General features: G+C 41.8%; 1 protein-coding gene across 2 annotated transcripts in view; it reads left to right on the forward strand.

Moving 5' to 3' along the window:
- Window positions 1-493: 493 nt before the first annotated feature.
- LOC137618760 (osteoclast-stimulating factor 1-like) overlaps window positions 494-24,992 on the forward strand; it is a 35,210-nt gene continuing 10,711 nt past the window's right edge. The window contains exons 1-4 of one of the 2 annotated variants that reach the window (XM_068348945.1): window positions 494-550; window positions 7,041-7,137; window positions 7,568-7,614; window positions 14,312-14,426. In XM_068348945.1, coding sequence (XP_068205046.1) covers window positions 7,089-7,137; window positions 7,568-7,614; window positions 14,312-14,426 — 211 coding nt within the window. In that variant the 5' untranslated portion in view covers window positions 494-550; window positions 7,041-7,088. Of the gene's footprint in view, window positions 596-7,040; window positions 7,138-7,567; window positions 7,615-14,311; window positions 14,427-24,992 lie in introns of both variants that reach the window. The other variant, XM_068348944.1, reaches the window with a different exon arrangement.

Here is a 24,992-nt window from a genome sequence, read left to right on the forward strand (position 1 = left end):
GAATAAATAGAAAAAAAACACTAAATTCTCAATTTATAATGAATAAATAGAAAAAAAACACTAAATTCTCAATTTATAATGAATAAATAGAAAAAAAACACTTTAAATTCTCAATTTATAATGAATAAATAGAAAAAAAACACTAAATTCTCAATTTATAATGAATAAATAGAAAAAAAAACACTAAATTCTCAATTTATAATGAATAAATAGAAAAAAAACACTAAATTCTCAATTTATAATGAATAAATAGAAAAAAAACACTAAATTCTCAATTTATAATGAATAAATAGAAAAAAAACACTAAATTCTCAATTTATAATGAATAAATAGAAAAAAAACACTTTAAATTCTCAATTTATAATGAATAAATAGAAAAAAAACACTAAATTCTCAATTTATAATGAATAAATAGAAAAAAAACACTTTAATCGCATTAAACACAGCGACCTCCTTGCCGAGAAGCCACCTCTCTAGCGATCCTTTAACAACTCCTCCCCATTTGTTGACACCGTGTTTGTTTTGAGTGACTCATCTACGAATCTTCCTGGTGTGACATTTTCTCGTTTTTTACTTATTTTCACTAATTATTTAGGTAATTAACACATTCTAAATACTATAATTACTTTCTGTTGATGTTATATATTATAAATATCCTCCTGAGTGATATATATTAATGGTAATAATTGATATATTGATGTTGCGAAATATATTGTTGGTTACCGTAAGTGGGAGGCAATTTTTCCTATTTATTTTGGTAATTTTTTTATTCGTTTTATATTTTTCTCTTTTTACTAATGACTTTTTGTATATTGGGTAGATTTTATCGGCTTTTTCGGCTAATTTATAATTGGGTAGGCAATATTATAGGGTTAGGATTTGGGTAGAAAAAAGGGTTCGTTAATTATGCAATCGCTAATGGATATCTTTTAAAAAATCGTAATTATATATGTAATATAATTCATTTATTGTTTAAAGCTAAAAATAAATATTCTAAACCAATATTAGAAAACACAAAACATAAAAACCCGTTTGATTGTAGAATGACAGATCGGGTCTTCCGTGCGCATAGAAAACTGGAATTTTCAAGTTCCGTTTCTTAGCAACCCATAGACGTGTCCGTTGTACTGCAAACCCCATGTTTTACTTAGGCTTATTTACTGGTCTATTGGTCCGCGCAGAGCCTTTGTAGTTGGTTAGGACGGACCTGGGGTAGTTTGTAGCGCTACGGCCAAGCGTCCTAATTTGCTTATTATCGCTCCAACTGTTATCTTGTATAGAATAAAAACGTTTGGAAATGGTCTACGGATCTTAAATATGTGCATAAACGCACACTTTTATGTTTTTTTGCCGAAAACCCTAAATTACCTGAAAATTTGTGGCTCGAGTTCTTACTCCGGCCACGAATCTTCTCGCTCCCGTAGTAGGTAAGGGGGGGTGTCCGGGGGGGCGAAGCTCCCCTGAGTAAGGATACAGCTTTTAGCATAGGTTAGGTGGGTTTTTTAAGTTAGCTTCTCCCGCCAAAATCGTTTTTAGAACGACGGCCACAGTTCAGGATACAGTGAACCCTCGTTTATCGCGGTAGATAGGTTCCAGACGCGGGCGCGATAGGTGAAAATCCGCGAAGTATTGACACCATATTTACCTATTTATTTAACATGTATATTCGGACTTTTAATACCTTCCCTTGTACGTAGTACTGTTAACAAACTACCCTTTAATGTACAGAACACTTAATGCATGTACTACAGTACCCTAAACTAAAACAGGCACAAATATTAAAGGCGATTTTATATCATGCGTTTCCTAAACACCTAAAAAGCACGATAAAAAATGGCAACCAATGTTTTGTTTACGTTTATCTCTGATCATAATGAAGAAACAAACTCATTTAGTGTACTGTACACATATATGTATAGGTTAGTTTTTGCATCGATTATATTGATGTATACAGTATGTTGATTTTGTTATTACCAATGTTTTACTTAATTTTCCTTAGGACTTCCAAATGAAATGTTTTTCTTTATGACGCCACCTGAAACGACGGCGTCATAAAGTACTGTACGCTCAGTAAACAACCACGCTCAGAACAAAGAAGGCATTTAACGCGCATGATGAAAGTGATAAATAATGATATTTACAGTAAAAGCATTTACAAAATATGTTATTACAAATATTATTTACCGTATCTATATAAAATCATACAGTACATACTGTACGTAGCAAAGCAGGAAAACAATTTATGAGAGAGAGAGAGAGAGAGAGAGAGAGAGAGAGAGAGAGAGAGAGAGAGAGAGAGAGAGAGAGAGAGAGAGATTGTTTTACGTACGTAAATGTAAATTTTAAACAAAAAAAATATGATAGGCTTTTAAAACCTTCCCTTTAACTTAATGCATACAGTACTAAACTATAAAACAGACACAAATATTAAAATGTTTAAGTAAAAAATAAAGATTGTTACTGTACTCACCACGAAAGAAGTTCAAGAAAAACTTGAATGATGATGGCGATGAATTTGCTGCACAGTAGAAATGATGATGATGAAGCTGATGATGTCTTCTACTGTGCAGCCAATAATACTGTAGTATTTTACGTCTCTTCAGACGGAGGTGTCTTTTCCTGGGACACCTCTTCAACTTCTTCCTGAGACACTTCTTCAATTTCTTCTGAGGGCATTGTGATCGGAAGTTGCTGCCGCTGCTTCTTCTTTCGCAAGAGCATCCTGTAGGGAGCCATGTGTTCATCGATCTTGGTGCAGAATTGTACAGAACGAACCATATCCTCGTCCCACTCTTGCGACATTTCTTTCACCTCATTCGCAAGCTTGCAGAGCTTGGCAAGCCGTTCTAATTTTAAGACCGTTTCTTCGACATTTTCTTGGAACTCTTCCTGTGTTTCACTGTCTTCACTGCCCGATTTCGTCAGGTCTTCGAGGTCTGCGGCCGCGTAACTTCTACTGTCTTTTAACATAGTATCAAGAAGCGTCACCTTCTCAGCAATCGTCATCATCTTTCGGTGCTGTTTAGGCTCACTACCAGCCTTAGTAGAAGCAGAAGGCTTGGGAGGCATTGTACAGTAGGGTTTAACAGAAAGTTCAACTTAAAACAGTCGCACACAGCACAGATTAAACTTCACAAAGTTAAGAACGTCTACTCAGCAATACGCGGAAAGAGAAAGTGAACGATGCAGACCCGCGAGAACTGTGATGCTGGAAGTTGAAGATGCGGGCAAAACACCAATCACAGGCTAGATAACAAAACTTGAGTTTTGATTCGTCATCTATCAGCGCTTGAACCAATCACAACCCGTCTTACAGTACATGGTGCGTTGGTTACTCATAGAAGATGCCCCGCGCATACTGAACGTACGTAGATTAAGTACAATACCGTAATAATAATAAATAATGATAATAATACTGTACAGTAATAATAATAATAATAATGATTAATAATAATAACAATAATAATTTTATTAACAACAACAACAATAATAATAATAATAACAATAATAATAAAAATTTACGTACGTACGCTATTTTACGCCTCTCTCTCTCTCTCTCTCTCTCTCTCTCTCTCTCTCTTTCTCTCTCTCTCTCTCGTACGCTTACAGTACTTATTCGAAATGTGATTTTTGCAACAAAGAATATTATTGGATGCAGTACTGTACTACGTACGTATACATACAAAAGATTCATGGAAAAGAAGCACATCCATTACAGTACACACCATTCTAATATGGTATGACTGCATCTGATTTGCGTTTCATGTTCGATTTAATTTTACTACGTACTGAATTATCGTATGATCACATTCTCTTTTCGTGTTTTATTTCTTTCTGTGCTGAATTATATATCATATGTAATGCAATGAACAATCAGTAAGAGCAGATATTACTAATTACAGTATTAATGGAATTACAGGTAACAAAATATCGTATTTGGTTATCTTCAGATTTCGCGGTATTTTCGAATTTTCCGGAAAATCCGCGATATGTATATATATATGGGTTATGGGAAAACCCCGCGAAGTGGTGAATCCGCGATTGTCGAACCGCGAAGTAGCGAGGGTTCACTGTATTCCCGTTTTCTACGAACTCGATTTTAGAATGACGGCCACAGTCCAACCCATTTTATAATACCTGTATTCCCATTTTCTATGAATGAAAACGGATCTGGCCGTCACCCTACAAAGGCTCCCGGACCTGGGTTAAATTTTCGGTGTGTTTGTATATCAGCGGTCAGTTCCTCCCGTGTGGATTAAAAATGGACGTCGACTAACCTAAACTTTCCCCCGAACCTAACCATGAAGCCGTGTCCTTACCTAAGGGGGAGGGGGGGGGGGCTTACACCTCCCTGTGACCGCCCCCTTCCACTGCCGCATTCTAAGTCAGCTGTAATTCAACATACAGGTGGCCGCTATGATACGTACACCCCAAATTTTCAAACGTTATGATTGAAAAACCATATTTTAAAAGGCAAACAAACTTGAAAACACCACCGAACCTAATCTAGGAACTGTATCCTTAACTACTTACCTATCGGTGGGCTGCGACCCTCCATAGACTGTCATAGGTAAAGAATATATTTTGGATATCAAATATTAAACTTTTAATGTACGCTACACATCAAACATGACGGCTAAATATTTAGATATACGCTCGCACATAGATTCGTACGTTTGGCAATCCCTCACTGCATAGTCAGACACTTGCTTTTTAATATATGGGACGTATTTCAACAATATTCTTACACACGGCTTGTAGGTTATGGGGGTTGATCTAAGTTAGTTGACGTCCATTTTTAATCCAACCAGGAGGAACTGGCAGCTGATGTACAGATGCTTCAAATATTTTGATGAAATCTATTGAATGGTTAAATCTTATCCTTCTGCCAAAATTGCGGCAGTTTTTTTAGAGTACGGTCCTTGCCCTGCATTCTGGTAACATTAAAAATTGGTTGAAGTTTATTCATTCAATTTTCCATTGCTAAAATTCTTACATTCGGGGAAAAAATAGGCAAACGCAGTTGCTCACACACCCAAACACACTGCAGGGACACATGTAGCCTTTGCCCAAAGTTTGGCGGCATGGTGCTAAAGGGATCTAAGTGTCATATACAGAAAATTCTATGAACTATGGGAATGAGTTCGGCCAATGTACAATTTTTGGGTAGTTTTGATGGTTTTCAAATATTCTTAATCTTTCCAATAAGTACATAAATTGGGGTAGTTTTAGAACATACTGAACAGTTTTTATTCTATTACAAAAATTCTGTAGTAAAATAATATTATATAATTTATTGTTATTATTATTATTATTAATTGCTAAGCTACAAGCATAGTTTGAAAAGCAGGATGCTATAAGCCCAGGGGCCTCAATAGGAAAAATATCCCAGTGAGGAAAGGAAACAAGGAAAAATAAAATATTTTAAGAACAGTAACAACATTGAAATAAATATTTCCTATATAAACCTTAAAAACTAACAAAACAAGAGGAGGAGGAATTAGATAGAATAGTGTGCCCGAGAACTCTAACCCAAGACAGTGGAAGACCTTGGTACAGAGGCTATGGCACTACTTAAGACTAGAGAACAATGGTTTGATTTTGGAGTGTCCTTCTCCTAGAAGAGCTGCTTACCATAGTTAAAGAGTCTCCTCTACCCTTCCCAAGAGGAAAGTAGCTACTGAACAATAAGTGATGTAGTTAACCCCTTGGGTGAAGAAGAATGGTTTGGTAATCTCAGTGTTGTCAGGTGTATGAGGACAGAGGAGAAGCAGTAAAGAATAGGCTAGACTATTCGGCGTATGTGTAGGCAAAGACAAAATGAGCCGTAACCAGAGAGAGGTATCCAATGTAGTACTGTTTGGCCAGTCAAAGGACCCCATAACTCTGTACGGTAGTATCTCAATGGGCGGCTGGTGCCCTGGCCAGCCTACTACTTACAGTAAACAAAATAATGTTTGTAATAATCTGATATCTATCTCATATGAAAACTAACTATTTGTTGAATTCTGTAGATGGAAATTATAGGCATGGGATACAGGTTGGGCGTACCCTAGGCAAAAATAAAAAAAAATTTGACTGACAAACAATCTAATTTACAAACAGTTTCTTGGAACGTGTCAAGTTTAAAAGTTGTGAGCCTTCTATACATGATTGCAAAAGGATTGAAAATAAGGGAGTTGTTATTTTTTTTACGATCTACAAACGCCCTCCCCCCCCAAAAAAAAAACCACACGCGTCGTTATAAAGGCTGCATGCTATTATCGTAGGTCCCGTATATCATGGTCCATTCTCCCATTAAAAAGGGCATGAGAACGTAAGAAACCATGGGAAGTCTAGATTGAGTGCCTAGGAAAATTACGTGAGAAAGTATTTTATGGATACAGTGCTGTACTATACAGTAGAAAAATTTTTTTTTTCTGTTTTTATTGAGGTGGTTTGGCCATGTTGAGAGAATGGAAAATGGCTTTCTGCTAAAGAAGGTGATGAATGCAAGAGTTGATGGGAGAAGTACAAGAGGAAGGCCAAGGTTTGGGTGGATGGATGGAGTGAAGAAAGCTCTGGGTGATAGGAGGATAGATGTGAGAGAGGCAAGAGAGTGTGCTAGAAATAGGAATGAATGGCGAGCGATTGTGACGCAGTTCCAGTAGGCCTTGCTGCTTCCTCCGGTGCCTTGGTTGACCGCGGAGGTAGCAGCAGTAGGGGATTCAGCATTATGAAGCTTCATCTGTGGTGGATAACGGGGGAGGGTGGGTTGTGGCACCCTAGCAGTACCAGCTGAACTCGGTCGAGTCCCTTGTTATGCTGGGAGGAACGTAGAGAATAGAGGTTCCCTTTTTGTTTTTGTTTCATTTGTCGATGTCGGCTACCCCCCAAAATTTGGTATATGTATGTATATATTACAAATAAGCTCGTAAATTACTCTATATAAAATTTTGCAATTCTATTTCAGATTGTGGGGGGTGATGAGAATTTTGTCTCTATTATAAAAGAAAAAAATATTACAGAAATATAACAACTTAATTATTTTTCCCTTTCAGATCTTTTTACTCTAATTTTTGGCACTCCAGCAATTGTTTATTACCAAGATGTCGCAACCCCATAGACCAGCGCCACCTCCCCCACCTGTAAGAAAAGGTGAGTGAAGCAACTGGGATATTTCTTGTCGCCAGAATCATTCCTTATAGCTGAAATGTACGCACGTACTTTTAAACGTACTTTCAATGTACCTACAGTACTTTTGATAGACATATTTTCGTTGAATCCCATTCTATTGTTACTGCCGTCTAACTGTATTTTGAACGTACCGTACCCTAAACAATAGTAATTAGCTTTTACTGTACAATATATAAAGAGTTGCTTGCAATGTTACCACAGAAACCCACACTTAAGAAAAAAAAGACTTCGTGTTTCATATCAGGAAGATAATACGAGTTATGTTCATTGTCTGTCAAGTTCTACTTCAAGTGCACGTGCAAATTCATATCCGAACTCAAGTGTTATATACAGTAGATGATTTTTTACTCCGAAAGGAAAGCGCTTTATTAATCTTGCGTTCTGTCTGCAGGTCAAGTTCAGGCGTTTGAGGCCCTAGGGAGCTACAAAGCCAAGCGTGTGAGTATCTGAATTCTTTGCGCCTTGTTGCATAGCATTAGACATTGTTTCTTTTATTTTCAATGCTTTAACCCTTTTGTTTTTATATTAGTTGAACTTAAATGGGAGGGTAAAAGTTCTAGGATGTTTGGAAGACCATGAAGAATTCTCCCAACTGGTATATCTAGAAGGGAGGGAGATAATTGAGAAGTTTCAACAAGGCGTCCAGGAAGATATTCATAAGATTTTGCATTTATAGAAGCTATATATGTTCCAACACGGAGTACTTACCTCGAACTACTTTCTTTAGGAGCATCTGGGATCTCCTCCCTATCCGACCAAGAAGTTTGCACAGTACCCCCTTATCATCGTTTTCCCTTGTCGGGTCCCTCCATGGCGGATGGATACGTGCCCTGAGGCGACCCGGGGTCAGCGCGTGGGTGCACTACTGGGTCTTTTGCCCCCTTTATTTTACTGTGAGCCAGATGGCTGGCTTAGCTACCGCTGGAACTGCTTTGTCTTGGCATTGGAGGAGTGCTGCTCCCTTTGGTATTCAGCTGGCAACTGGCGGTAGGTGATTGAGAGGCGACAGTCCCACATTCATGAGCATGGAACCATGATGATCAATGGAGGAAAGTGTACGTGGTACCTTTTCTGTCTCTTTTCTTCCCAATGTATTTCGGTACTTCTGCTTGCTACCAGTCCTGCACACTGTGCTAAGCTAGTCATTGCCTGGTACCCACTCTTTGACTTCGAAGCACTGAGCCGGGCTGACCACTCGACCGAATCTGATCGATAGAAGGAAGGTTCGTCCTATTGCTCTTGTTCTCCGGCACCAGGGACTGTTTCCCAGACCTGAAACGAGACCTTGCACAGCCTGATTCGTGATCTGCATCACGATGATATGTTCCTGAATCCATTTGTAATTGAGAGTTTGTATATTAAGGGAAGGAAATATTCCTAGAACAAGTTGACATGCACGTAGTCTCTTTCTTTAAGGTACCGTCAATTGGATGGCTGGGCTCAGTAGTATCTTTTCGGTCTTAAAACATACAGTACTAACCTTAAGAATCAGATAGGTGCTGGACATCCTATTTAGGTATCCCTCAAAGCATGGGTTAACCCTTTTACCCCCAAAGGATGTACTGGTACGTTTCACAAAACTCATCCCTTTACCCCCATGGACGTACCAGTATGTCCTTGCCAAAAACTGCTATTTACATTTTTTTTTTTTGCATATTTTTGATAATTTTTTGAGAAACTTCAGGAATTTTCCAAGAGAATGAGACCAACCTGACCTCTCTATGATGAAAATTAAGGCTGTTAGAGCAATTAAAAAAAAAATATACTGCAAAATGTGCTTGAAAAAAAATAACCCCTGGGGGTTAAGGGTTGTTAAGTTCCAAATAGCCTGGGGGTAAAAGGGTTAAGTTGAATATTTTGCTCCATACTCAGTCTCCAGAAAGGAAGCCTTCATAATTGTCCACTCGAGTGTATATGTTTGGGTCGCTTGTGACAACCTCTACAGTGTCCTTTCAGGACAAGATCGAAATAACCCCTGAGTATTTGTGATGGAGGAGAGTTTTATCTATTACCCAAGCAAAGGACAAATACCCGAATAGACTTCAACTGGGAATCTTTTCATGATTCTCTTATCTGCAAACTCGGAGAGGTAGCACACTTTCTCCAGTTCTGTAGGAAATACGGAATCACTCACGGTAGCAAGGAATAACTTTACCAATTCTATTCTCTTCTGACACTTCTGAGATGGAAGCAGCAGCGGTAGTAGTTACACAGGACTCTCGTAAAGGTTCCTTGGGAGTTCTAACATGCTTTTCTCCTTTGTGAGGGAGTGACACATCTCACCTGCTGACCAGTCTTAGGGTTTTCTCAGGTGGATCTGCAGGCCAGGGGAGGATGAGTATTACTCCTACCTTCATTGGTTTGTTCGGCATCAATGACCTTTGATGTCAGGATGCCTCTTTAAATCAATCAATCAATCATTGTTTTGCCATGACATTGGAGGAATGCCCTAGCCCTTAGGAATCTGCTCTGCATCTTCTGAAGGGAGTATCAGCTCTTGTCTTACAACCTGTACTTTCTGGGTTGTTCGAACTGAGCTTCATACGACAGTCTTAAAGTCTTCTTAGATTAGAGCTAGGTGAAGAGGCTTGGCTTTGACTCGACACTGATTCTATACCTTATTCTTTAACCCTTTTACCCCCGGGGCTATTTGGAAATTTCCAACCCTTAACCCCCAAGGGTTATTTTTTTTCAAACACATTTTGCAGTATATTTTTTTTAAATTGCTCTAACAGCCTTAATTTTCGTCATAGAGAGGTCAGGTTGGTCTCATTCTCTTGGAAAATGCCTGAATTTTCTCAAAAAATTATCAAAAATATGAAAAAAAAACTTTTAAATAGCAGTTTTTTGCAAGGACGTACCTGTACGTCCATGGGGGTAAAGGGATGGGTTTTGTGAAACCTACCAGTACGTCCTTTGGGGGTAAAAGGGTTAAGAGCTGCTCTCGTTTGTCAGTAGTGAAGAACAGAGCTCAACCACTGACAAATTCCTTTGGGCTCTATTAAGCAGAGTGTAAACCTGGTGTGACACCAATTGCAAGCGAGTGGTCCCACACACTTATCACCGCCACCGTTGACCAGGTAAAGGTAGGGTATATGCTGCCCTTGAAGCCACCCTTCCCCTGCAGGAGGGAGTGACTTGGTCAGCTGGACACTGAGTGGTATAGCTGATACTTATGACATACTAGTAGCATTTAAAATAACGGTCCTTGGTGGCTCCAAGTCGGGTGGCGTCCCATTTTGCCAGCTCTCTAGTTGGTACTGAGAAAAATACTTCAAAAGTTCAAACTTGCAGCAAATTTTTTCACGTTGAACAGTCTCTTTTTATAGTTCATATATGAAATATGTTTTGATACTGTTTCTAAAACTGTCTTGATTCATTATTTCTCATATCATATTCATTTCCTTATTTCCTTTCCTCACTGGGATATTTTTCCTTGTTGGAGCCCTTGGACTTTTAGCATCTTGCTTTTCCAACTAGGGTTGTAGCTTAGCTGGTAATAATGATAATAATAATGATAGTAATGTGATGAGGATGATGAGGGTCACACAGAACATGTATTTCTTGTTGCAAACGCTTTCCAGCCGATCACGGACGTCTATACCTGCCTCTGCCGAAGAAGCCCCTAATAAGAGTTTGGATCTCTCCTCTTCAGGGGGAATAATCCGTACTTGAAGGGAGCTTGAAGTCGTCTTGCCTACCCTGGGACAGTGGTCTTGGAGATGGAATGTCTCCTTCCCTTAGGGAGGGCATCATAGGGTCTTTCCATCAAGACACTCTCTCTTCTCTGCTCGGTATTGTGGAGACCAGTCCACGCTTGAGAGGAGCTAAGAGCACACTTGCTTACACCGGGGAATTGGGTCTTGGGCTGGGATGGTCCTTCCTTAAGGTCAGTGGCCCGTGTGCTAACTTCTGAGATGAGGAGGTCATCATAGCAATCTCTCCTGCAAGCCTCTCTCTTTTTTTCTCGGCAGCAGCCAGGGAGTAGCAGAGTTGCCGGTATTTTATCATAGCAAACTTTTGAGAAATGAGGGTTCTGTCTCCTTCATTGTCTCACATACTGTGATGAAGACCCGACACCAGCTAGTCTCGGAACCACCTCTGTCTTACTTGTATGTAAGTTGATACAAAGTGGTCTGAGTGTTGCAGCCTTCTCATTAGCCCCAGCAGGAACAAGAAGGAAGTATACAGACACTGTTCCTTGTGGCTTGGTGAGGTTGTTTGGTTGCAGATATGACTCTGATCAGTGTGTATATCTGCCATCTCAAGTAAGGACTCACAAACCAATTCGTGTCACTAGCCCTAGCTGGGTCTTCAAGTGTTGGATCCCCATGAGCCTCTCTGTACCTTACTGACGTTGACCATGGACCATTTCTACCCTTTTCTGTGGGTGCTGAGGTGGCTGCTCAGTAGTTTTGAGTCACTCAACTCTTCTACCTACTTCTTGTTTCTCTCTTGAGGGGATGCAGCAGCTGCAACCATTACAGGCTGGTAGGACGTCTGATGCAGGCGACTTACATGACGTAGCGCTACACCTCCCTCCTTTTTCCTGACTATATCTGCCAAGAAGCAACTCCTTCCTTCCTTCTGGCAAGTTGGATGATGAGTCAGTGTCTCGCCAAGCATTTCTCCTGACATGCCTGGTTTGACACTGCCGACTCCATCTCCAATATAGGTGTTCATGGTCCCTGGACTAGCTTTCATCATCTACACATCTATGGTTTGCTGTTGAAGGTGTTTGAAGACGCCTTCCTCTCTCCCTAATGGGACCAGGAATGATGACATGTCCATGGGAGAAAAGAATCTTCCCTTTTGAGTCTACGGGACTTCCCCCCCCCCCCCCACCAGTGATGGAGTTTCTCTTATTTTAATGGATGGAAGGTTTGTATACAAGTAGGAATAAATAAAAGATTTTAAAAATAGTATTTCTCCTAGATGTTAAAACCTGAGTTTCTTTAGATTAAATTTCCCACCTCAACTGCCCCTCCCAATTTTAGGCCTTAGGACAAAAGCTGCTATTCTGTGATAGGCATACCGGTTGTGTGCTTTTCCCACTCTCGACTTTTAGTTAAACAAACTACCTTGTAAAAGGTTCGACAGCCTTTCCAGCAGTAGACTTAGGTTTGTATAGATAGGAAAAGTACAAATTAGTTTTAAAATCAATTGTTTAAACATGAGTGCAGCACATTATTATATCTGTAGGACTAGTGAGTCCCACACAGCTGATTCACTCTCTTGTTTAGTACCAGAATCATGAAATTGGGCTATCTCTTCATCCGAATGCAGCTGTTATTTTTTTTGGCTGTTCTGCTATCGTGTCGTCCACGTTAAATACAGTTGTGTGTGCTGAGAAGGGATGAGGAATCATTGGCTAGATAAAGCATCGAGACAGAGACCTTCTAAAGGACCTAGAAATCATGGAAACTTGCCATAGATGGTGGGACTTCAGGTAGAGATCAGAAAGGAATCATTTGATGTCTAACCTTGTAAAGCAATGAGGTGATGGAAAAAATGTGTATGATGATGATATGCCCATAATTTGCAGAGTAGCTCACTGGTTTTATCAGGTCCCCCTCTGGAAGTTGAGCTTCATTCTGTAGACTAAGACTGGAGGGAATCGGTGAAAACAAACGCATTAATTGTGCTATCTGTTCAGTGGTAATGAAGGTCAGCTGTTAGTGGAGGTACAGTACATATATTCGAGTAGGAAGAAGGGTAAGACAGCTGACTCGAGGTGAAGTTTGCTCTCATCGACCCTAAGAACCTGGTAAATTATGACCCTGTGATCCGTGTTTCTTATGGTCAAGAAATTTATTTCTACGCTGGGTACGTCTCTGGGGGTTCAAGATGAACACCCTGTAATGATCGTCACTTGTAGCTTCTTAGACGATGATGAGGAATTGTTTATAATTTTCCTCGTAGTAGAAGGGCGGAAGAGGGTGGCAGTGAATTTATTTCTAAAGGAAGTGAAGCTACAGATTTAAATATAAGTTTTCTACAAGACAATACAGTAACTCCCTTTTATTGTTATTGTCATTATTATTGTAACTTGATAAGCTACAACCCTAGTTGGAAAATTGGAAGGCTGCAATCTCAAAGGGGGAATGTGCGTGACACATCCCCTTTGCCTCTTAGCTGCTCCTACATTTCCCCTTTGCTGCTGTTATATTTCCCCTTAGGTGTTCCTACATTTTAGCCAAACCAATGTCCAGTCCCAGTTATATACTGTCCCAAATCTGAGAAGAAATTTTACATTGCCTTGCCGTTGCGCCGTTTTCCCCCGTCTGCCCTTGGGAGCCGATGTCCCCGGCCACATAGTTGGTCATTATGGTCAGATTTCATAAGAAGAAGAGCAGCTCAGTGGTGACTATGATTAAACTACAAATGTATACTGTACTTGTGAAGCTTATAAAAAAAGTGTTCGTATATTCTCGAACAGCGGATTCGTTTCCTGTATGGAGATGTTAACGAGAACCTGTGGTCCTATTAGAAAGATACATTCTTTAATACAGTACATACATACACACATATACATATACCAAGGCTTTTCCCCCAATTTTGGGGGGTAGCCGACATCAAACAAAAGAAACAAAAGTGCGGGGAGCAGTCACTCTCCCCCCAGCTCCATCTCTTTGATGATGTCTCTCAGGATTGTAAATACAGGAGTGGGGGTTCCCAGCCCCCTCGTCCCATCCCTTTTAGTCGCCTCTTACGACACGCAGGGATACGTTGGCACTATTCTAATAGTTTTTATGCTCCTGCGGCATTGAAAAAAGCACTCAGTTGTGCTGAAAAAGATTTAACAAAGGCTGCTTTTAGAATTCTGAGAAGGGTATGCTAAAGAGCCTATGGTACCATTACAGGGTGCCTTGCAAGGTTTATTGTCACTTGCATTCAGATTCAAACCATGCCAATTTTATCCATCCTCGGGAAGTTGTATTTTACACAGCAGTGGTATGGCTAGGAAAAGTACAAGTTACTATAAAGAAGTCACATTTTACGCAGCATTGGTTTGTTTGTATGAATACATCATACAAAATTTAAAGAACTTTGACATTATACAGTTTTTTCTTGCTATTGAAAATTTTTTAACCATCCAAGAAATTCTTCTTATTGTCTGACACGTGATTTACAGGACTGTGAACTATCCTTCGAAGAGGGCGACATACTCTTCGTAGTGGACAGGAGCGACACCAACTGGTGGCAGGCGAAACTTGACAACAAGAGTGGATACATTCCCAGCAATTACGGTAAGTGGTCAGTATAGTAGAGGCAACGGACAGTGAAAATTTTTATTATTATTACTAGCTATTATTACTTGCTAAGGTACAACCCAAGTTGGAAAAGCAGGATGCTATAAGCCCAGGGGCCCCAGCAAGTAAAATAGCTCAGTGAGGAAAGGAAACATGGAAAAATGAAATGTTTTAAGAACAGTAACAACATTAAAATAAATATTTCCTTTATAAACTATAAAAAAACTTTAACTAAAAGAGAGGAGGAGAAATAAGATAAAATTGTGTGCCTGAGTGTACCCTCAAGCATGAGAACTCTAATCCAAGACAGTTGAAGAAGACCATGGTACAGAGGCTATGGCACTACCCAAGACTAGAGAACAATGGTTTGATTTAGGAGTGTCCTCCTAGAAGAGTTGCTTACCATAGCTAAAGAGTCTCTTCTACCCTTACCAAGAGAAAAGTAGCCACTGAACAATTACAGTGATGTAGTTAACCCCTTGGGTGAAGAAGAATTGTTTGGTAATCTCACTGTTGTCAGGTGTATGAGGACAGAGGAGAATCTGTAAAGAATAGGCCAGACTATTTGGTGTATGTGTAGGCAAAGGGAAAGTGAACCGTAACCAGAGAGAAGGATCCAATGTAGTGCTGTTTGGCTTGTCAAATGACCCCATAACTCTCTAGTGGTAGTATCTCAATGGGTGGCTGGTGCCCTGGCCAACCTACTACCTAGAGATTGACCGTACATTTATCCAAGCTCAGAAAATCTAACAGTCTCCCATAGAGATTTTGCAATTGTAAGAAAGAGCAAATGAAAAAAATATACAATGTTGCCATTTTAAAATTAAAAAGACTTCAAAGTACATTTTGAGGATCTAGAGAAAATAGATAATTGCAACTTTGTATTTGGAAGTAGAAAATGCAGTCATTGATTTCATTTTAGAAGTTAAATTAATCGGTGTATGTTTGGACCTCAAAGATGAATCGCTATTCAAAAATAAACCTTCTGTTGCTATTGGGTGAATGTAGATTCTGCTCTTCTAACAAAGTAGTGGAAAGAATGAACCTCGAAGATTGTGGTGACTTACGACTACGACTCGCCGATCTTCAACCAGATATCAGTTGCCCCTTTTGCTACTGCTTATCAACCGTATCATTCCCCCACTCACTACTCTGTCCAGTCCAATAAAAAGGCGTTGTTATTGTTGTCGTTATTTTTAGACAAGCTACAACCTTATCATGAAAAGCAGGGTGGTACAAGCTCAAGGGCTCCAACAGGGAAAGCAGCCCAGCAGAAAAAATTGTAGAGAAATAACATAATTGAACTGTTAATCTATATTTGAGAAATAATGAAAGTAATGAAATCTTTTAAGATCAGTAACAACATTAAAATAGATCAGCTCATATAAATTGAAAAAAAAGAGACTTTGCAATCTGTTCAACAGAAAAGCATTTTCACCAAATTTGAACTTTTGAAGTTCCATAATATATTTTTCAATATTAATCTTACCCGATGATCATGTAGCTGTCAACTCCGTTGCCCGACAGAAATCTACGGTCGGGATACGCCAGCGATCGCTATCCAGGTGGGGGTGTTCTCAACAGCGCCATCTGTGGTCAGGTACTCAAGTACTTCTTGTCAACAAGAACTCAATTTTTCCTCTGTCGTGCCACCGGCTAGACCTACTTGGATACGCTGTTGATTCTGGAGTTATTGTTCACGATTTGGTGATGTATTTGCTCTAGAGTTTAGCCTTCGCTATTCAGGAAGCTTTATCATTAGCTTAGCAAGCTTTTGGAATTAATTTGATTTAATTATGGTGACGAAGAGAGTATGGACTCTCTTTCACTTTTAAATGGCCGACCCTTCCCTTAGACGGAAGTGTTGGTGTCGAAGAGAGTATAGACTCTCTTTCACTTTTTATACCCACCCTTCCCTTAGTCGGAAGTGTGTTTAGGTTTTTGGTAATTTTGCTTAACAAAGTTATAGATTTATTTTATATCTCTCCGCCATTTATAGGCCTCTTCGATTAACTTCCATTTATTATAAACTTATAAAAATTAATTTTTATGTTTGTTTATATGCGACCTTTCCTACTAGTAGGCGGTCCTTACTTGGAACCGAAGTTAATTAACATTGAGCCCGTCATATCGTTTTTCCTGTTAAGAATTTATGCTTTTTTAATTTTAATGTTTTTGAAAGAATTTCTTTGATAGTCTCGTACTTTTTCAAAGTTGAACTAACGTTTTGTTTAGTCTCCGCAGTTGTTGACGTTCAGAACGTTCAACTTGCGCTCTATCGTTACGATAGAGAGAGAGTATTTCACGGTTTCACGTTGCAGTAAGAGTAAACCGATTCTAGCGTTTCGTTCATTCTTTCTTAGCTTAAATGGTTTTAATTCTAATAAAGGAACTTTTTATTTGGGAAACCTTTTAGTTTTTTTTCCTTTAACAAATAATATGTTTTAACGATTTATATAATTGGGCTCTTCTCTCAGGTTCTAAGTCAAGAGAGAGAGAGAGAGAGATAGAGACGGAGGGAGAGAGAGGAGGATAAACGTTTCGTTCAAACGGGTAACGTTGTTCTGGTTTTTTGCTCTTCTCCCTAGTCGCTATAGGGGAAGAAGGTAAAACGTTTCTAGAGTTTTATTCTTGTTCCCAGGCCTTATGCTGTGAGAGATTTTAAACGTAGTTTATTTGATCTAGTGTTTAGTCTCTTTTCCAGCCACTGAATTCTTTATCTTTCATTATGTTTTTCTGTTACATTGTAATACTGTTTTCGCAATCTCTACCTTTTAATGAAGGATAGGATTGCGTGTTTCAGGTACAAACCACTTAAAGTTTCGAGTTCAGTGAAATAAGTGCAAACAGAAAATCAAAAGTGATAAAGTGATATGCGCAAAGTGTTACAGTGTTGCGTTCGAGGGTTCGTCTGTTCGTGCCAGTTGTTCACCTAGTCCGATACCTCTTACAAGCTCCCAAGCCCAGGGGAGAAGTAATGTCGAAGGACTTATGGGTTCCACAGGCCTTGATCAACGAACAGACGTTTCCCTCCGTGGTTTCGGGTGTATCTACACACGTTGCCGACGTGATCACCCCACCCACACAAAGACGAGAGAGCCCATTTATTCCTCGTCTGCGGAAGAGGTTTCTCGCAGAAACCATGGACCAAATCTTGCAGCTTTTAAGTGCAAGTCGGTCTCTTCCGCGCAAGTCCAACGGCCTAGGTGTAGCCACTGGGTCAGTTCGGACTTGCTGCAGTACGACAACTGCACACCTCCCAAGAGAGGCAAGGTGGTACCGCAACAGGCAGTAACTCCGTCTGTTGCCGCACCAGCGGTTTTAGACCCTCAGTCACAACGGACAGTAGCTCCGTTTGTTGTTGTCTTTCATAGACCCTAGTGGTCCATGCTGCAGACTATACAGTCTCAGCTTGCTCCTTCATGCAGGAGTATCATGCTGGAAGGTTGACAATGCACCTGTTAACCTACAACCTGCCGAGGTTGTGCGCTCAGCAGATACTGCGGCTGCCTGCTCCCACCCTCCACCTGTGAGAGCTCCACCACCGATGCGCAGTCCACCCTGCCAGACGCATGTTCTTGCTGCACCATCTGCTAACATGCGTGAGCTACCGCATCAGCAGTGGGAAGGTTCTGTAGAGCTGCCGGGTTCCAGCACTATGCGGCATTCTCCGCAGCCCATGCAGCATGCTCTGCATACCTTACAGCATGCTCCGCATACCATGCAGCATGCTCTGCATACCTTACAGCATGCTCCGCATACCATGCAGCATGAGCCGCATACCTTACAGCATGCTCCGCATACCATACCGCATGCTCCTCAACCCACCGCAGCCCTTCCCACGCACCAGCACTCTGCTTTTGTTGTTGCCAGCTCCCACACTCCGACTGCGGAGAAGGTTGACGATGCACCCGTGGGCCTACACCTCCCACGGTTGTGCGCCCGGCATGGCTTCCTGCTCTCACACTCTTGTTGTGAGAGCTCCTCCACCCATGCACAGTCAACCCTGCCAGATGTATGATGACTCCCACACACAGAGCACTCCGTTGCCGTGCGTGAGCTACCACAAGCTGCCGTGTTTTGACACGGTGTGTCAGCCTCCGCAACACACTGTGGTTACCGCCACTCGCCAGCAGCAAACTAGTCAGTCAGGAGTTGAGGCTTCCCCACACAACTTTGGTTGTTGCCAACTCACAAACTGTCATACAGTTACATGACGTTGCCTTCTGGTCTGCTACTTATACACCAGTGCTGTATGTCCTCACGCTCCTGTTGTGGTTGACAGTTCAGTTTTTGACAGTTCACAGACTGTCAAGCAGTTTCATAACGTTGCCTTCTGGTCTGCTGCTTTTGCACCAGTGAAACCCTCACTGAGAGAACCTAGCTTTTCTCGGATATGGTTCCTGTAGATGAGAAAGTGCTGTTCTCCCTCCTTCTGATTTTCCCTTGAGGACTCTGTCATTTGGAGAGGAGCCTTAAGCTGCTTAGCCTCCTATGGACTTTTATTTAAGCATAACATGCTTCCAGGGAGGGTAAATGGTTCCGCTTCAGTCGCTAACCCCGTCTGTTGCCACACCTGCTCCCATAGACCTTGAGCTTTGTTGCAAGACATGCAGTCCAAGCTTAGTCCTTGATAGAGGATTTTTTTTACGGAGTCAGTGTGTCACTGGGAAGACGTTCAACAACCAGCAGAGGTGACTTGTTGTGACGCAGTGCGGCAACCTCAGCAACCCGATAAGGAGTTGTCTGTACTACCCAGACAGTCTAGACAGTTTCGGGTTGTCGCTGTACTTCCTCGCTTCCCCATGGTTGACAGTTCACAGACTGTGCAGCAGTACCATGATCTTGTGTCCGGCTCCGTCAGACGACTGGCTTTTAAGAGCTCCCACAAGTCGTCGCTGTCTGGAGAATCTCAGATGGACTATGGATCTGACCAAGGAACTGGGCCTCCTGGTCAATTTAGAGAAGTCCCAGCTCGTCCCATCCCAGACCATTGTCTACCTGGGTATGGAGATTCAGAGTCGAGCTTTTCGGGCTTTTCCGTCGGCCCCAAGGATCAACCAAGCCCTAGAATGCATCCAGAGCATGCTGAGAAGGAACCGATGCTCAGTCAGGCAGTGGATGAGTCTAACTTTCATCGCTGGCCCTGTTCATCGAGTTAGGGAGACTCCACCTCCGCCCCCTTCAGTATCATCTAGCTGCTCACTGGATAAAGGACATGACGCTAGAGACGGTCTCAGTTCCTGTTTCCGAAGAGATGAGGTCTACTCTAACGTGGTGGAAGAACAGCATTCTTCTCAAGGAAGGTCTACCTTTGGCTGTTCAGAAACCCGACCGCCGTCTCTTCTCGGACGCATCAGACACGGGCTGGGGTGCGACATTGGACGGACAGGAATGCTCGGGAACATGGAATCAGGAGCAAAGGACACTTCACATCAATTGCAAGGAGTTGTTGGCGGTTCATCTGGCCTTGATAAACTTCAAGTCCCTCCAGCTAAACAAGGTGGTGGAGGTGAACTCCGACAACACCACAGCCTTGGCTTACATCTCCAAGCAGGGAGGGACTCATTCGAGGAAGTTGTTCGAGATCGCAAGGGACCTCCTCATCTGGTCAAAAGATCGAAAGCTCACGCTGGTAACGTGGTTCATTCAGGGCGATATGAATGTCATGGCAGATCGCCTCAGCCGGAAGGGTCAGGTCATCCCCACAGAGTGGACCCTTCACAAGAATGTTTGCAGCAGACTTTGGGCCCTGTGGGGTCAGCCAACCATAGATCTGTTCGCTACCTCGATGACCAAGAGGCTCCCGTTGTATTGTTCTCCGATTCCAGACCCAGCAGCAGTTCACGTGGATGCTTTTCTGCTGGATTGGTCCCATCTCGACCTGTATGCATTCCCGCCGTTCAAGATTGTCAACAGGGTACTTCAGAAGTTCGCCTCTCACAAAGGGACACGGCTGACGTTGGTTGCTCCCCTCTGGCCCGCGAGAGAATGGTTCACAGAGGTACTGCAATGGCTGGTCGACGTTCCCAGGACTCTTCCTCTAAGAGTGGACCTTCTACATCAACCTCACGTAAAGAAGGTACACCCAAACCTCCACGCTCTTCGTCTGACTGCCTTCAGACTATCGAAAGACTCTCAAGAGCTAGAGGCTTTTCGAAGGAGGCAGCCAGAGCGATTGCCAGAGCAAGGAGGACATCCACTCTCAGAGTCTATCAGTCTAATTGGGAAGTCTTCCGAAGCTGGTGCAAGGCCAATGCAGTTTCCTCAACCAGTACCACTGTAACCCAGATTGCTGACTTCCTGTTACATCTAAGGAACGTAAGATCCCTTTCAGCTCCTACGATCAAGGGTTACAGAAGTATGTTGGCAGCGGTTTTCCGCCACAGAGGCTTGGATCTTTCCACCAACAAAGATCTACAGGACCTCCTTAGGTCTTTTGAGACCTCAAAGGAACGTCGGTTGTCCACTCCAGGCTGGAATCTAGACGTGGTCCTAAGGTTCCTTATGTCATCAAGATTTGAACCTCTCCAATCAGCCTCTTTTAAGGACCTCACATTAAAAACTCTTTTCCTCGTGTGCTTGGCAACAGCTAAAAGAGTAAGTGAGATCCACGCCTTCAGCAGGAACATAGGTTTCACATCTGAAACGGCTACATGTTCCTTGCAGCTCGGTTTTTTGGCTAAAAACGAGCTTCCTTCACGTCCTTGGCCTAAGTCGTTGGAGATCCCAAGCCTGTCCAACTTGGTGGGGAACGAACTGGAGAGAGTACTTTGCCCAGTTAGAGCTCTTAGGTACTATCTAAAAAGGTCAAAACCTTTACGAGGACAATCAGAAGCCTTATGGTGTGCTATCAAGAAGCCTTCTCTTCCAATGTCTAAGAACGCAGTTTCTTACTACATCAGGCTTCTGATTAGAGAAGCACATTCTCATCTGAAGGAAGAAGACCTTGCTTTGCTGAAGGTAAGGACACATGAAGTGAGAGCTGTGGCTACTTCAGTGGCCTTCAAACAGAACCGTTCTCTGCAGAGTGTTATGGATGCAACCTATTGGAGAAGCAAGTCAGTGTTCGCATCATTCTATCTCAAAGATGTCCAGTCTCTTTACGAGAACTGCTACACCCTGGGACCATTCGTAGCAGCGAGTGCAGTAGTAGGTGAGGGCTCAGCCACTACATTCCCATAATCCCATAACCTTTTTAACCTTTCTCTTGAATACTTTTTATTGTTGTTTTTGGGTTGTACGGTCGGCTAAGAAGCCTTCCGCATCCTTGTTGATTTGGCGGGTGGTCAATTCTTTCTTGAGAAGCGCCGAGGTTAGAGGTTGTGATGAGGTCCTTTAGTATGGGTTGCAGCCCTTTATACTTCAGCACCTAAGAGTCGTTCAGCATCCTAAGAGGACCGCTACGCTCAGTAAGGAAGACGTTCTTAATAAAGGCAGAGTAATGGTTCAAGTCGACTTCCTTACCTACGGTCGGGATACGCCAGCGATCGCTATCCAGGTGGGGGTGTTCTCAACAGCGCCATCTGTGGTCAGGTATTCAAGTACTTCTTGTCAACAAGAACTCAATTTTCTCCTCGGTCCACTGGTTCTCTATAGGGAGGAAGGGCGGGTTCTTTAATTCATGATCATCGGGTAAGATTAATATTGAAAAATGTTATTTTCATTAGTAAAATAAATTTTTGAATATACTTACCCGATGATCATGAATTAAAGAACCCGCCCTTCCTCCCTATAGAGAACCAGTGGACCGAGGAGAAAATTGAGTTCTTGTTGACAAGAATTACTTGAGTACCTGACCACAGATGGCGCTGTTGAGAACACCCCCTCCTGGATAGCGATCGCTGGCGTATCCCGACCGTAGATTTCTGTCGGGCAACGGAGTTGACAGCTACATGATCATCGGGTAAGTATATTCAAAAATTTATTTTACTAATGAAAATAACATTTTTAAATATTTAACTTACCCGGTGAATATATAATAGCTGAGCCTCCGGCGGCTCGACAGAAAAACACACAAAAACTCGCGAGCGATCGCTATGAAGGTTGCGGGTGTGCCCACTAGCGCCAACTATCGGCCAGATACCGCATATACATGTAAACAGACCCAATTTTTCTCTGTCGGCCTTAACGACAAGACGTATCAATACTCGCTGTATAACCTGGAGTTTTCTCAACATATTTGGTGAAGTACTTCCTTTTGGTTTGAGCTTTCGCAGTGCAGGTGTTTTATATTCAACTTAAATCTTGAACTCGTTTTTGGATAGATTTAATTTTTGATGACTTTGGATTGTTTTTTGGACTTTCTTTGACTTTTAAATGGCCGACCCTTCCCTTAGTACGGAAGTGTGTTTTAGGCTTTTAGCAATTATCTTATCACGTTATAAATTGTTGTTGTTAACTATATATTTTATATCTCAACCGCCTTTATTAGGCCTCTTCGATTAGCTTTCCATTTATAATAAACATCAAGATAAATTTTAATGATTTGTTTATATGCGACCTTTCCTATTCCTCCTCTAATCCGAGAGTAGGCGGTCCTAACTTGGAAACCGAAGTTAAACAACGTTGAGCCCTTTCAATCGTAAATAACTTTTACAGAGCAAATGATTTAAAACTTATTAAATAAATTTTTTTTTAGTAAATATTTTATGAAAGATTTTCTTTGAATAGTCTACGTACTGTTTCAAAGATGAACTAACGTTTAGTTTATTTATGCTACGCAGTTTGCGCTCTATCGTTACGATAGAGAGAGAGAGAATCACGGTTTCACTTTGCAAAAAGAGTAAATCGATTCTGACGTTTTGTTCATTCTTCTTTCAAACTTAAATGTTTTAAATACTATTTTAAAGGAACTTGTTAATTGAAAAACCTTTCAGTTTTTTCCTTTGGTCAAATAACCTGTTTATTGACGAAAGGTAAGTGGGCTCTTCTCTTCGGTGCGAAATCAAGAGAGAGAGAGAGAGAGAGAGAGAGAGACGGAGAGAGAGAGAGGAAGAGAGAACGTTCCGATCTTTATTCTCGTCCCAAGCGAGTAACGTTGTTCTTACTCTCGTCCCTAGTCTCTGTACGGAGAGAAAGGATAAAACGTTTTTAGTTTTTATTCTCGTCCCAAGGCACTGTACGGTGAGAGATTGAAAACGTAGTTTTGAATGAACTAGTGTTTAGTCTCCTTCCCAGCCACTGATCTTTTTATCTTAATATATGTTTACTGTTTTTTGCTTGTATTAATGTGCTTACATTATACGACTGATTTCGCAATTATAACCTTTTGATGAGGGTAGAATTGTGTGCTTCAGGTAGAAATCAGTTTTATTCATACCTAATGTGAATTGTTGTAAAATTCGATTTCAGTGAAGTAAGTGCAAAACAGAAAATCGTAGTGATAAAGTGATAATTGCGCAAAGTGTTATCAGTGTTGCGACCGAGGGTTCGTCTGTTCGTGCCTGTCGTTCGCCTAGTCCGAGACCTCTTGCAAGCTCCCAAGCCCAGGGGAGAAGTAATGTCGTACGACTTATGGGTTCGAGAGGACTTGATCAGCGAACAAACGTTCCCTCTATGGTTTCAGGCGTGTCTCATCAACACCGCCCCTACCGTAAGACGAGCGAGACGATTTTCTCCTCGTCATCCGAAGGCTTTTCGCATAAGAAACCGGGGAACAAGGTTTTGAGGCCCTTTAAGCGAAAGTCAGTCCTTTCAGGACAGGTCCAGCGTCCTAGTTGTAACCATTAGGACAGCTCTGACCCTATGCAGTCATCGGAAGACTGCTCGCCGCCTAAACAAAAGCGTAACACAGGCTCCGAGAGTCTTTTTGTAGGCAAGGTTTTGCAGTCACAGACGTTACCCTCGTCTCTTACCGCAACCATTCCCGTTGATCCTAAATGGGTTGTACGGCAAGACATGCAGAATAAGCTTGCCTCTCTTATGGAGGACTATTCTGTTGAGCAGGTTCACGATGATCCTCGCCGCTTAGCTGATCGAGATCTTGGCCGTCAGCCGCCCAAACGAGCCTTTGCTCGTCCTGTTGACTTTGACGTTACAAAGTCACGTCAATCGTGTTTTGTAGAGCCTCACTCGATGCAGTCCCGTGTTGACTCTCAGCCGCTTGTGGACGTTCAGCCGCTGCCTCTTGCTCTTGTTGACGTTCAGGACGTTCACCAACCAGCAGAGTTGACTTGTTTTGACGTTGAGCGTCAAGCACCGCCGTCAAGAGTTGTTTTGACTGCTCATTCTAAGCAGTCAAGGCAGTCTCGAGTTGACGTCGAACGTCCTCCCGCACCTGTTGTTGTTACTGGTCAGTCCTTTAAGCAGTTACATGACATAGCGTCCTTGACTGCTACTGATTGCTCCTTTGCGTGTGGACTCTGCTTGTCAAGCATTGCCACCACGGCAGGTCTCTCCCTTGCTTGAGACTTGGCTATTGTCGGACAAGGTTCCTTCAGATGAGGAAGTTGCTGATCCCCCTCCTACTGATATTCCCTTGAGGACTCTCAGACGGAGAGGAGCCTAAAGCTGCTCAGCCCTCTATGGACTTTAAATAAATCATGCTGATTTTTAAGGATC

Source organism: Palaemon carinicauda, chromosome 25, assembly GCF_036898095.1.
Source record: "Palaemon carinicauda isolate YSFRI2023 chromosome 25, ASM3689809v2, whole genome shotgun sequence".
Classification (NCBI taxonomy): domain Eukaryota; kingdom Metazoa; phylum Arthropoda; class Malacostraca; order Decapoda; family Palaemonidae; genus Palaemon; species Palaemon carinicauda.